Source organism: Protomyctophum bolini (genome assembly GCF_963924005.1).
Source record: "Protomyctophum bolini genome assembly, chromosome: 1".
Classification (NCBI taxonomy): domain Eukaryota; kingdom Metazoa; phylum Chordata; class Actinopteri; order Myctophiformes; family Myctophidae; genus Protomyctophum; species Protomyctophum bolini.
Genome location: NC_137862.1, coordinates 41,210,234 through 41,225,600, shown reverse-complemented (window position 1 = coordinate 41,225,600; position 15,367 = coordinate 41,210,234). Strand labels below are relative to the sequence as shown.

Here is a 15,367-nt window from a genome sequence, read left to right as displayed (position 1 = left end):
ACAATCTTCACATTTGGTGTATCAAGAAAATACCTAAACCAGGAGACATTTATCCCCCCCCCCCCAAAAAAAAACCCCCAAAAACAAACAGCAGAGAGGGACGGGGCCTGACACATTGTGACATCAAATGTAAGTAACATCACTCATCACCTTGTGGACTGACGCTTTCTATACACTACGTAGTGTGTTCGGGGGCGTTGTAATCTCATTAGTGTGATCTCTCCCGGGACCACCGGGGATCAATAACTGGCTCGTGCCTCAGTTTGGGAGTGACACACACACACACACACACACACACACACACACACACACACACACACACACACGCACGCACACAAGTGTTTTTTTAAGTGTGTGTGTCACGCACGCACGTACACACGTACACAGGTACACGTAGCCTAACGTACAGTAACGTAACGGCTCTGCATTCATTATCAAGAACAAATTGGCGAACTCGAACTCTGCAGCACGCACGAGTCTTGCCTTTCCTTTCCTTTTTATGTTCTTATCCCACTCCTCTCTCTCTTAATAAGTTGTTCTGTGACTGGGTGTTCCGAACTGCCCCCCTCCCCCTCCCCCTCCCCCTCTACCCCTCTACCTCTCTCTGATCCAACCCCCCCCCCCCTCTCTCTCTCTCTCTCTCTCTCTCTCTCTCTCTCTACCCTTCCCTGCCAGTCGTCGCTTGCTCCCCTCGCAGCGCGGACCTACAGACTCTACGTACCGCAGCAGGCTCTCTCTCTTCTCTCCTCTCCTCCATTCATTCAACAAATCTCCCTGGCTCTCCCCTCTCTCTTCTCCTCCTCTCCGTTAATTCGTTCTGTAGATGCTATGACAGCTCACACCAGAGACGCGTTATCCAATTTTAGACCATTAAGTCGTCATTGGTTATTTTCCTCCGAACGTTAAACATGGATGTGCATGTTGTGTGGGATATTTGTGATTGATTTCTGGTCTCTATAACGTTCAAACGAACGTTTTTTGGCGTTTTCTTTTTTTTTGGTCCCCAAAACGAAAGGACGCCTTTAAAAAAAAAAAAAAAAAAAAAGAATAAAACAAAAAGAACAACACATGGATTTGGGAGCGCCAAACAAGATGAGGAAATTGAATAATATGACCGGGAATTTGAAGAAGAAGACGGGGCGGTTCAGACGCATTCTCCTCATTCTAATGGGGGTGTTACTGGGGAATTTCTCCTCGTCTAAAGGTGAGTTTTGTTCAGCTTTGACTTTGGCTGTGTTTAATTTGCGGTTATCGTGTTGTTGTTGTTGTTGTTGTGCGTGGATGAGAATGTTGGCAGGTTGTTTTGTTTCGTGACGAGAGAGATTGTTTGTTTCGACGTGCACGGACGGTGCTGCATGGTGTGCATGGTGCCGTTTCGTTGCAGAGTGGTGGTTCTGTACAAGTGGCAGTGCTGTGAGAACCCATGGAGGATCCACTAGGTGACTTTTATATACGCACAACACAAGAACGGATTGCTTTGCCACGCACGAACCTGATGTACAGTAGCCTACCCCCGGTATGTGGGTTTCCCACGCATAAAAAGTGTGTGTGTGTGTGTGTGTGTGTGTGTGTGTGTGTGTGTGTGTGGCGGGGGGGGCGGCGGCTATCTTGAAGGCATGCCCAGAGCAAATTTCACTGTGTGTGTGTGTGTGTGTGTGTGTGTGTGTGTGTGTGTAAAAGTAATTATCTTTTGGCTGTCAAAGACTGACAGAGTGGCTGTTGACTCTATTGACACTGAATACATGTTTGTGAATCCTGCATCGTGGTTGCCGGTTGGTGTCTGTCTGTCTGTCTGTCTGTCTGTCTGTCTGTCTGTCTGTGGGTAGATAAAGGGGCTTGGGGGGGACAGGGGATAAGCATTGCTAGTCTTGTAGGAGTCTATACTGTAGTGTCCAACTGTCCACACTGGCTGAATCAGTTTACCTGCCTCTGTCTATAAAGACTACCTACCTATAGTAGACCTACCTGTTTATAAGACTACCTACCTAGATCAGTGGTGTGAACCTCTGATGGACCGTGAGGCGAAAACACTATGAACCTATTGATGATATTAATATATAACAATAATGTTAAAAATGGCATGGTATTCTTCCTGTTTTCTTTGTGATACCGATAGTGAACTTAATACCCTGTCAGTTCCATTGATCCAACCAAGCTATAGAACACTGAACACTGTTAAGTGGACAGATGGGTGGGCCGTAAACGCTTTTGATTTGAGATTTTCAAGTGGCCCTGATTCCCCCCCCCCCCCCCCCCCCCCCCCAAAAAGGGAAACACTGACCTAGTTAAGATAGTCAGACACTGGTCTGTGGTGTACGTGGCCTGTGATGAGTGAGGAAAGTGTTAAAATCTGCATTTGGAGTGAGCTTTACTGCACACACTGTTCCATCAATAGCTTCTCTGTGTGTCCTCTCCTTTATCTGTCTCTCTCCCCTTGTCTCTGTCTCTGTCTTCCCCTCTGGATCTCTCCCTGGTCTGTCTGCCTGTCTCTCACACACATAATCTGCTTGTTTTCTGCATTTAACAAGAATGAAACAATGTCTTCTTGTTCCATTCCAAACATAACGACGGTGATGGTGGTGTAGCCTACATTATGTGTATGTGGATCAGAGAGGAGGAGAGAGCCTGCATGCCCCCCCCCCCCCTCCCCCCTCACCGTTGAGACAGCATATACAGCACAGCATGCAGCGGTTCTCAAACAACGTGCCGATTGAGGCACACTGCACGGTGCGCCATGACAACCCGCTTCTCACTCCAGAGGCATCATATTTTGCAGCGCTGTCAGTAGCCCCTAAACATTTACTGTCTAACATGACAGAATGCATGCAATATAGCCTTCCCATTCCCGCCATCATACCCGTTGTCAGAGCACCTGTTGTACCCATCTGCCCGTGTCCCTTTTATATAATTATGGAGATAAACCAAAAAGTGGGAAATTGTACACACACATTGTATTATTATACAACTACTTATGTAGCAAGCAGATGTGTCTTTTTCTTCTATTTTTCTTTGTTCTTTCTTTTACAACCGGTGTGCTTTTGTGATAATGGTTTGAAACAGTTTTTCATCACCTGTAATTTATCTCTTCGACTTTGCCATTTAAAGCATTTGTAAGCTTAAAATGATTTGTGTGTGCGTGCGTGCGCACATACGCAAGTAGCGCAAATAGCTTCCATTTCTATTACAGACCTGTAGACATGGATGATTTATACTTTTGATTTGTCATACAAAGTTGTACAGTAGCCATGGTGTGTCTTTACTTAGCCAATGGTAGTGTACTGTTAGGTTTTGCACCACACAGTGCTTTCAAAATGTGCCCAAGGGGGTTAGGGTTAGGATTCTCTTCTCATGTTTTGTGGCACACCCTGGACACACTTTCGAGTTGTTCTTTATGAGTAATGGCTTATTTCTCTCATGGCCACCACAGGTCCTGCGACATACTATCGTCATGTCCAGGCGGTGTACTTGTACATCGCGCTACATGGCTCGGCAAAGCTTACTTACTGACTGGTGCACCTTTACTCCACTCTGAGCCCACTGAAATTTGTAGTTCCTTATTATAGGTTGTTGGCCTCCACAGGGCTTCCCTGACTATATTCTCCTTGCTCAGAAACATTTGTATGCATGCAGCTTATACTTCCTGATTATTGATCGAACAGTGCTCACTGGATTGTCCAAACAATGATATAATCTTCTTCTTCTTCTTCTTATAGTTTTGTATTACTTTATCTCTTACTTCTGTAGAATTGTGCTTTCTGTGTAATCTGTTATTTTATATGTGCATATACGTGCACACGCACACGCAATGTAGAAAAGCAAGCAGACAACTATGGTATATTGGATTTCCATTGGGGGTCAAGTCCAGAGAAATTAATCAAGTTTTCATCCACAATACACACACACACACACACACACACACACACACACACACACACACACACACACACACTCTCTCGCTCTCAAGGGTTAAAGTTCTAATAAGGGTTTGGTTACCAATTCGTCTCCATCATTTAGCTGGGGACCACCTGGAACCCCCTCAATGACCACTGGTGGTCCTCGGACGACTGGTTGAATACTAAATGCTTTTTGAGTGGTGCAACCACTCCAAGGAACAGAAATGTCCCTATGTCCATCCCTATGTTTAGAGTACCAACAGGGGGTGCTGTTGCACCACTCACTTCAGACTGATCTGATTTTCTATAGATGGATAGATTGTAAGCAGGTGTTCACGAAATAGTGTCGACCGTGTTGCCACACTTAACATTCCAAGAAACACCTAATTATCGATTTTCTGGAAATGTCACATACATTTTTCAAACGGCAACAGCAAGGAAGAGAATAGACAACACACAGATTCCATTAATTTGGAATGAAACGTTTTCTTATAAGAATCACAAACGATAATGATGAGCTAATGCGCTAATGATGCTAAGCTCATGCATGCCTCCATGTTGTCACGTGGGGGTTTCCCACCCTGAGAATGATGTGAGCCAAAAAATGGCCACAGAAATGGCCAATTAATCAGAGAAACATCAAGCCATGCAGATGATTCCCAGGGCTGTTGCACATAATGGTGTGGTATGTTTAGTTCAGCTTCTGTCCCTAAAGAATGCATGGAATGATGGAAATGAAGCAATGCCTTTATATTATTCCATTCCACTCGCATTCTGGTTTGATGAGTACCTCATCAAACAATGGCGTTGTTACTGACAGTGCTATACATTTATACATACATGCACACACACACACACACACACACACACACACACACACACACACACACACACACACACACACACACATGACCATATACACGAACATACAGTACTGTATGCACACGTGCACACATGCAGAATGTATACCCACAAATATGATATGGCTTTGCCATATCATTTATTTGCCCCCATACCGTGATACCGGGAAGGTTTATTGGTGATACAATATTATACTATTATATAAGTAACGCTTATATAATAATATAGACAAATAAAGACAAATCGTAGAACAGCTAGAAGATTCTTTTAAGTTCACGTAATTGCATCTCTTTACTGTAATGCAGCCTTTAAAACTAGAAAAATACAACATGCCATAAGGAGACTACATGCATGTCGTCTGGTGGACGATTATTCTCATATCACTATATGTAGGTGTATACTATATATAGGCCTATATATTGCCATGGCCTCCATGCATGCACACTAGGTACATGGAGTGTCTTTTTCTCTGTAGACATGCACACAATTTGCAAAGTGGTGCAACTATCAATTACTGCAGTGAGTTATTCGTGAGTATTCTATTGAGTACCTTCTTGATGATTTCTTTTACATGGATCACTATACAAAACACCACACTGTGGTGCATTGTGCAATGTGCATGCACCCCTGTACTTTCAATATCTCTCTGTCTCTGTTCTCCTCTCTCACGCACGCACACACACACACCATTTACAATTACAATTTACAATTTAGGCATTTAGCAGACGCTCTTAATTCAGAGCCACTTACATTAAGCAAGAACAAAAAAGCATGGGAATACATCACATAAAAACATTGATCATGAAACATGCTTAAGCTAAGAAAGTAACAGTGGAATATCCATATAATGAAACTATACATATATACTACTATGCTATACATATGTACTATGACGTGCTATGACTACATACAATGCAATTATAGTGCTGTCTACATAACATGCTATAAGTCTGTATCAAATGCTATCTAAGTCTACAGAAATGCTATCTAAGTGGGTGGGGTAAGTGCTATGGGCCACACACACACACACACACACACACACACACACACAGGCTACTCTGTCCCTGGAGGAGAGGAACGGCTAATTAAAACAGTCCAAGTTTTCCCCTGCAAAATCAATGTGTTAGCTATGTCTGCATGCGTGTGCGATGTTTCTATGTGCACGCGCATATGTGTTTGGTTAATTAGTTCACTCATTGCAGATTAATTTACAATAAAATGTGTGAATCCACTAGAAGAAACAAAACAATTCAGAGAAGCAAACCATGAGATGAATGAAAACAATCCACGAATGAATGAGATTAGGAAGAGTGAACTAAACATGCATAATGCGCCGTGCGGTATCAAACCTAGGTAAAAATAAATAGTTTTGTAATAGTTTAAATAGATTGTTTCGGCCTACTAGGAGTGCCAGATGGCAATGCCAACAAAGTTTAGACAAGGAAAAGCTTTGTTTTCTGTCTGATAACTTGCCTGACATACCTGGCTTGGCCTAGTAAAATCTCTTTCATCTGATATTCAATACATAGAAGTGTGTGTGTGTGTGTGTGTGTGTGTGTGTGTGTGTGTGTGTGTGTGTGTGTGTGTACGTGTGTGTGCGCACGCGCACGTGAAATACACGTTCGTCTTTGATACCCAGTTCTTTGTGTGACTGTGCCCTCGTTTGTATGTGATGAGACTCCTTTGTGTATTTTGTCAATCTGTGTGCGTATCTGATGTTTTCGATTGAATTTCAGGGGGGAGTACTTTTTCACCTAACGCTACTGTATGTGAATGAGACGTGCATCAGGCCCAGATACTAGGTAGAGAGGCAGCTTGGTAGGAAGCTAGGTCAGAATCAGAATCACTTAATTAATTTGCCAATCTCCTTGTGTACTGTTTACACACAAAGAATGTGAAATACTGTTCCCGCTCAGCCACTTGCAGTGTGACATACCAGTAAGACACCCTGAGAGCGAGAAGCCACCTCGTTGCATGCACGCAGCCGCCTGGGTGACGGTCTTGACTCTTGAGTGTACAGGGTTTGATGAGGTCAGATCAACATATGGAATGTCAGAACAGGAAGGACGGGTGGGGAAGGATCAATTATGGAATGTCAGAACAGGTCAGCTCCATATATGGAGATCTAAGGATTTGAGGTAGAGTAGAGTTGCTGAGCGGCTCCATATATGCAGATCTAGGTGACGATCCAGTCTTCTCCATGTATGGTTATCCAGGTTTAGATGGGGTCAGTGTCGTGATCTTCATGTATGGAGATGGAGATGGCCATATATGGTGGCGTCCCAGAGTGTAAATTGTTCCGCCCTCCTGTCGACTCACATGGCTCCAACGAACTGCAGCGGCCAATGAGGCATCTACTTTTGACAGCGCTAGCCCCTCCTACAGTTTGTCCACCTTTTAGTGTGTGTCCACAAACTTTGTCCTACACACGAACATTAAATTCCCATTGACAATGAATGGAGAATTTGACCTCATAGTGTACATTTTACGTCGTAGTCAAATTACGCAATGTTTGTGTTTACACCATAGTGTAAACACAAACATTGATGACGAAGGTGAGAACACAAATTGTGATTGGCCGGAATGAGATGATGTATGATAATGTACGATGATAAGAGCGCCCCTCACTTCACCGTTCACACGGATGTGATTTTATGGTAAAACTCTCCCTCTGTTTCACGTCCTGGTAGAGACTTTCTTCTCTGCCTCTAGCTCCTTTCGTTGTATCATTCCAATTTCGCCCTGACCACCATTCATTGTTGTGTTGAATAGGCTCCAACTATGGATTACATGGACGGTTTTTCAAACAGATTGTTTTCACAACTAACAGCTCTCTCATTACCAACCGTCCGCTGTTCAATCGAAGTGAAGTTGAATATTCTGTGTCTACTTAACCCATTTAGGCTTGACGTTGAAATTAAAAAAATGTCTTCTAAATCCTGACAATTTTCTGAAAAACCTCATGTTTCTATATCGGTGGTTCTCAATATTTCATGTCAAGGACCCCAACAATTATATAATAGGCCGCCGACCCCCATCTGAAAATAATATGTTGTTCCAGAGACCCCCCCAGAAGCATGTATTCAAAGATTTGCGACACATTTTCACGATTTTTCAAAAATAGCAGATCTGCAAGCTCGCACGATTTAGATTAAATATTCATGGCAGTACACAATTATTGCAGCCCTTCAGTGCGGTACCAAGGACAAGTTCAGTCAATGTTAGCAAGATAAAGCAGGGAGTTTGTGAGAGGAGGGAGTGACAGCAAAGGAAAAAGATTGCGTCGAGTGAGTCCTGAATGATTTCCAGGTACTTGAACAGTCCTATAGGTGTCTTTGGAGACCAGAGAATAAACATACGATATATATTAAAATGAACCCCCGGCACAGAACACAATGTTCCATAGCGAACACGGAGTGGTACAGATCTACAGTACTTATAGACTCTCAGAGAGAGAGAGAGAGAGGCCAGGAGAGCAATGTAATGAAGTGCATCTTTTTCATTCTCGCTGTTTCTGAACTTTACATACTGTATACTGTACATAGGGGCCGGTAGTTTGAACTGAAACGAAAGCATTTTGGTTGTACCTGAAGTTCTTGAACCCGGCCAACAGCAACATGACTTTGGTTCCGTCTCTATCACAGGCACAGTTCTGTACATTTTAAATATTCTTTTTTTTTTTTTAGTTTTTTTGCACTGGCTAAAACCCCTGGTTCTGCCCCTCTTCGCACCCATTGGTTGCCGTTTCGTGGTTGGACAAAAATCCTCTCTCTCCATCCACTACCATTGAAATAACATGTTTTCCAGTTGCTTCGTATTGATATTCTGTGAATTAAATTCTTATTTTAAACTTGGTGTCAGTAAAGGAACATCACAGGTGCAGCATGATGACTGGCAATGTCATGTTTGTTTTTAGTTTTTCCCAAAAATGAGGCAGAAAGAGCCTGCTGGTCAGTCACTTCACACGGGTGTGATTTTTTGAGTGGTGCAACCACTCCTACAATCAGCAATGTCCATGTACCTACCTGTGTGTGTGTGTACCTGTGCACATGAGCCTGAGTATGTTACTGATTTATACCAGTAGGGGGCGGCAGAAACAGAGGGAGGGGTAGTGCTGTGTAATGAGAGAGAGAGAGAGAGAGAGAGAGAGAGAGAGAGAGGGGGGGGGGGGGGGGAATTGCACCACTCAGTTCACACGTGTGTGATTTTTTCCCACATGAGGAACTAATCCGTTTTTTGGGCAGATGAGTCAAGCGACCCATTGATGCACAGAGAACACTGATAATTAGAATGTCTTTGAAACCCATGCAGACCATTGCTACAGTGCACTGCTGTTTTTTTTGTATTTTTGACCTTTTTATTAGAAAATGACACACACAAACATGCGATTGTTCAGCTCAGCTGCTCTTTAGGGAAGGTTGAGGTGTAGCACAGCTGTCATACAAAGAACCGGCCTGGTTGTTTAGAGCTTCTCTATAGTCTATACTGGTTCTTCAGCTTAGATTAAGCACCTGGTATGCATAGCACTATTATATCGGAACTTTATTACATAGACACTATAGCACCAAAATACTGTAGGCATACAGTATATACTGTAGGAGCCAAAGAACCATGTGCTATCTAGAAATCACTTTTTTTGTCACTGACATTGTTGTCTCATTAATTTCAGTCCATGCACCAACAAATATCAACTATTTAATATTTATCATCATGTTGTAAAAGAGTGGTCGAAAAAAATGTTATAGACAACAAAATGCTATCAATTATAGACATACTGTAAGGTTGTGTAATGTTGAGAAGAATATTGTTTTAGTCGAGCTTGCAGGCTCTAAGTAAGTGAATCCTTAGTGTTCTGAATGACATATGTGTACTGTATAGAATATAGATAGACAGACAGAGCAGAGTCTGCATGCCTGAGGGAGAAAGAATGTGCATGAGATTGGAACAGAGACAGTGGGCGAGGGACCCAGAAAGAGAGAGCGAGCGAGTGCCAATGGAAATGTGTTACCCGGCAGACATAATTAATCAGCAATGACTTTTCCATCTTGATTCTGCTGCAGCTTGGCTAGTAATGTCTGGCATTAAGTAATGACATCATACTCCAATATCCAATCTACTGTAAATTATGTCTCGGATATCAAAGTTAGCCAGAGAGTTATACCTCTTTCTGCTAGCAGTGCATATATTAATAGGTATGCACAATATTGAAATTAGCCCATGGTTCAGTTCAAACCTCAGTTTTTGGGTCAACAAACAACAAATGTGCAATTAGCAATAAAAACATTATATTCAGACTCATTACAGTATTTTGGCCCGATACCATGCTTTTCAGACCGAGTATGAGTACAAGTACTTAATTTTTAGTACTTTTTATTTTTGTTGAGTAACCACTTATTTTAATCCTTTTTCTCATAGATACAGATCTCCGATCTACACTTGTCAGTTGTCATTTATGTTTATGGCTGTTTTTGGCGATTTGCTGCAGTGTTGGGTCAGACTTGCTCCCATTGCAGCCTAGTGTCAACTGTCAATTGGATGTTTTGGTACTCGGGTCATTGTATCGGCGCCGGTTCCCGAGTACTTGAGGGTGGTATCGGCCCGAGTACCCGATACCAGTATCGGAACAACCCTAATTATATTCAATGAAAAAATATACACTGACACTGACTTCCCTTTCATTATTATGCATGTACCTCATGCCATAATGCCTCTATGCCTCAGAGGTGTGCGGGGAAGAGGGGGAGGTACTATCACAAATAAATAAATCACGTCAAAGTTTGGTTTACGGCAATTAAACACCGGCTTTTAACTCATTCCTTGAACATGACGTGCAACACGTCCATTTTTCCAAAGGATCATCCTGCCGATGACTGTACTGTATGTCCAAACTGTGTTTTCAGAATTTCCACTAGATGGCGCTCTTACATAACCTATGCATCAACCTTGCAACTCCCTGTGAAGGAATTCACGTGGAACGGTGGAAACCACGTGGTCGTAAAACTCCGCCTCCGTTTCACTTCCAAGTTCCTGGTAGTGACTATTTTCTATGCCTCATACTCTCTTCATACGTTCCAATTTAGCCCTGAGACGCCATTCAATCTTGAATGGGCTCTAACTATAGATGGATGGATTTTCAAACGTTTCACAAACGCACAACAAATGTGTGATAGTGACTTACTTAAAGGTGAATTATGGCAGCCTGGGCTATTTGGGTTAAATATTATTGGCAGTAAAATGAACACAATTGATAAGATAAACATATTCACCGTATAGTCACAGCTGGCCTACTTATGTTTTTCTCAATCTCAGTGTCTGGCATAACTCTCAGACTCCTGTTTTTAAACAACCTTGTTATTGTTTTGCCGGGGTATTCTATTAATAATGAATAAGGGACTTACATCTACATCCAAACCGTGTTGTTATTATTAGCAATACCAAGCAGTAACCTATAGTATTTATTTTATACAATAGCCTGATTCAATTCAACGTCTGTGGAACCTTCACAATAAAACTCACCTTAATATAATTAATTAATTAAGGGTTTGTGATAATGTCTCGCACTATTTGTGTTTTTAAAAATGTTTAAGGATTCAAAATCCAGTTAATGTGCATGGATTATACTGTACACTGTACACTGTTACACTTAAACCTTGAATTACTGCATTTTTGTGCCAACTTCTACAATACCCCTGGGTGTTACTACTGTATGGCAAGCTAAACCAGCATTGTTGACTGTTAAGATACTATAGGGGCCCTATTTTGCTAGTTTGTCTTAAGTAACAGGTCTTATGAATTGGCCACGCCTCCAGGTATCAAGTTCATCAAGTCATAAGACCAGATACTTAAGACACGCAACATAGCCATAGGGCCCTAGGAGTGAGTGACTAGTGTCTCTGCATTACTTTCCCATTGTAACGTTTATTTCAACTTTTGGTACTGTTTGGAACTGGTTGGTACTGTAGGTGGGGGCAGTTGCCTTGGAGTGCTGGAGTGTATTTTCTCACTCAGACATACTCTATTTAGATAATAGATCATCTAAATATAAACATAAAATTACTTTCAATGGGTTCATAATGAAGGATCATCAGTTGGCATGGCTACAGATATTCTTGACAACCTACTTTTTAATATCCTTTAATATCCCTGACAACCACATTAAAATATACCAACCTGGTCTATCTTAGAGTATCTATCTCTCTTTTATCAGCTTCAGATGAACTGCTAATTAATCACACTCCTTTTTTCCGAGGCTATGGAGAGAATGTTGCAGTCCATGACAGACTATTTACCAGCCACATAAAAGTGGCTGGTCCATGGATTAATTGCGTGTCTAGTTTGTTTTTGGGAGAAAAGCAGAGAAAGTTCAACTCAGGTTGACCCACCATGCAGTCAGTGTGATTTTGTGTTCCCTGTTATTGTTAGATTTTTCAGAATAACATGGATGATAAGAAATTTAGCCTCGCGCTGCCAGCTTGCAAGGTACAAGTATTTATTTAAGCAACGTTTCTAAGCGGTCTTCCTCAGGCAGACTGTCAGAATACAAAATGTCAAGATGTCCTTTACTTGTTTGTCACGGCTGTGTACCAACAGAAGAACACATATAGCCTATTATGCCGATTTTAACAACTTTAACCGTTCTATAATAATGAGTCTATTAAAAAAATAGCAGATATACAAGCTAATGCGAAACATTATTAACTCAAATCTTTGCTTCTGGGGGTCCCTGGAACAAAATATTTTGAGGTTGGGGTCAAATACAAGTACGTTTGTAGGTCCTTGACATAAAAAGTTTGAGCACCTCTGATATAGAAAAATACGTTTTTCAGATTTTAGAAGACTGTGGTTCATGTATTTTAAAAAGTGTAGGCTACCTATAGGATGACTAAATTCAAAACAGTTCACTTGCAGGACAGCTGAACTGCTTTTGTGGGACAATGTGGCACACAGGGGGGGCTGTTGATTTATTTATAAAACAAGCTTGTAAATGAACTAATTTTACTTGATTCATCGCTTGAACTTCATGTTGCAATGGGTCGCCAGCATTCTCTATTAGTATGCTACCGACGTGTACAACTCCTGGCATACAGACAGTGCACCTGTAGTTCTCCACTTGTGTTTTGCTTCCCTTGCTTTGCTTTAGTGTGTAGATGTACTGTGCAGCACTGTGTCTTAATGTAAACGTGTTGCTAAAAGTGTTTGTGACCGCCGGACAATCGGACATGCTTGCTTAAGGTGTGCTTGAGCAGTGTTGTTATACCTATACGGCTATCTGTTGTCATTGAGATTTGGCTCACTCATTGTGGCAGACGTATAACTCAAAACTCATCATAAAGTGGCTGGTCCATGTCTGCTCATGAATGTTAAGAGCTTCCTCACATCTCGCCACATTGATTTATGACATGGATTTTCTCTCTCTACCCCCCCTCTCTATCTCTCTCTCTCTTTCTCTCTCTCTCTCTCTCTCTCTCTCTCTCTCTCTCTCTCTCTCTCTCTCTCTCTCTCTCTCTCTGGCAATATGAATATATGTTCCAACAACCATCATTGCACACAATGCAAATTATGGCATCAGCAATAATTTCCGTTAACAGAGCACGGCCGGGTGCATTTGGGGGATCTTAGATCGCCTCATATAAGAACTGTGTTTGAAAAATAAACAAATCATCCCGGCCGTTTCACTCGTATGGATATGAAGAATTACAATTTACAATTTAAGCATTTAGCAGACGCTCTTAATCCTGAATCAACTGACTGCGAGAAAATGCTAATGTTACTGCTGCCGAATTTGTTACATTTTCGCTAGAAACAGACTGTATCAAATATGAGTGACTGACTGTCGTAAAGGATACAGAGTCAGAGACACCTCCCTGACACCTTGGGTGTATATTAATGTTTTGTTTTTTTAATTAACGTTCCATATGGTAACATTATGGTACATGACTTGTAGGTCAATAATACATGTATTGCTAATGGTTATTGTAATTTAACATTTTGTTATGGTCTCAGTCTTGACTGTCAGCATGACATTGTTACAAGCTGCTGGCTAATCATTAGCTAATGGGCTGCTAACATTACCAACGCTAATGTGTCTGTTAATGTTGTGTTAAGTGTTATTTAAAACCTTAGTTCCATGGTTTAAGGGCATAGTGCGTGTCACGTTCAGCAAATCTACACTGTGTATGTGTGCACAGCACACACACACGTGTCTGTGGTCTATACTGTATGGAGCCAATGAGTTACATTTCCATTTCAAAGCAATGTGTCAGCATGCAGCGGAAGCTACTTTCATCCATTAATGTGATTTTAGAGGCAGAGGGGTGAGACAGAAAGAAAGTCACAGCAATAATTACTCTGGGTGGAAATGGCTTGTGAATTATCTCTCTCTCTCTCTCTCTGTATCTCTCTCTCTCTCTCTCTCTCTCTCTCTCTCTCTCTGTATCTCTGTTTCCTGCTGACTGTTCTTGTCCACTTCTTTCTCTTGTTTTCCCTCCCACTCTTTAACTCTGATCCTAATCACTTGTTGCGTTACCTTTATTCCACATAAATTAATAGCCAGGAGTAGGACAGGTGTGTCAGCTGGTTTCATACAAAAGTTGGGATGAAGTGTGTGTGTGTGTGTGTGTGTGTGTGTGTGTGTGTGTGTGTGTGTGTGTGTGTGTGTGTGTGTGTGTGTGTGTGTGTGTGTGTGTGTGTGTGTGTGTGTGTGTGTGTGTGTGTGTGTGTGTGTGTGTGTGTGTGTGTGTGTGTGTGTGTGTGTGTGTGTGTGTGTGTGTGTGTGTGTGTGTGTGTGTGTGTGTGTGTGTGTGTGTGTGTGTGTGTGTGTGGTTGCAAGATGGCGGCTGGAGTGAACGCTGGTTCTCCAGCCAAAATGCACTAATTCCGCATTAAAACACACCCGTCGTAACTACCGTCGTCAATTTAGGGCAGAAAGGTTATTAATATTATGGATGTAACGGTTGCAGCCACTATAAAGGACTGTACATTGCCAGACATGACCGTCTGGTGGACCTGGTCTCAGACAAGTACAGGACAGGACAACAATAATGTATGAACACAGCACTGTAAAAATAGACTGGTTTGATCACAATGAATCACTACAAGATATTCCAAATACCCCAGATATTGTGTTCATCAATGAAATTAGAAAAACTGTCACTATATTTGAAATAGGCTGCCCATTTGATTTGTATATAGACACTTGTTTTACATCCAAAATAAATTATATCAGCTTTTGGTGGAACGTATTATGGCCTTGGGATATAACTGTCAACTTATTGTATTTGTAAGTCCGGGCCATGTCCATAAACTTGTGCTCAGGGGTCTGCAATTGGGTGGATTGCAAAAGACAAATGCAAAAAAGTTGGCTAAATACTGTTCTGTCTACTATGGGCAGTCTGTCTATCTGGAGAAGGCGTTGTTTCATTTATCCCGAAGGGGATTAAAAAATAAAACGACAAAAAAAACATCCTGTCTAGTAGTGTCAAGTATGTGCAATCTTTTTTCCCCCTCTGTGTGTGCAGCAGCAGTAACCTAATTCTGATCAGTGTTTGGGTCTATTGTATTGCGCCTCTTGTGCAGATCCAAATAAAATAATTCAAGTGTGTGTGTGTGTGTGT

At 41.8% G+C, this 15,367-nt stretch overlaps 1 protein-coding gene across 1 annotated transcript in view; it reads left to right on the top strand.

Annotated features, from left to right (window-relative positions):
• Positions 1-1,134: 1,134 nt before the first annotated feature.
• The window catches only part of LOC308315110 (CUB and sushi domain-containing protein 1-like), a 694,698-nt gene continuing 680,465 nt past the window's right edge, over positions 1,135-15,367 (top strand). The window contains exon 1 of the mRNA XM_080762946.1: positions 1,135-1,204. Within this exon, the coding sequence (XP_080619072.1) occupies positions 1,168-1,204 (37 nt within the window). The 5' untranslated portion in view covers positions 1,135-1,167. The remainder of the gene's footprint in view (positions 1,205-15,367) is intronic.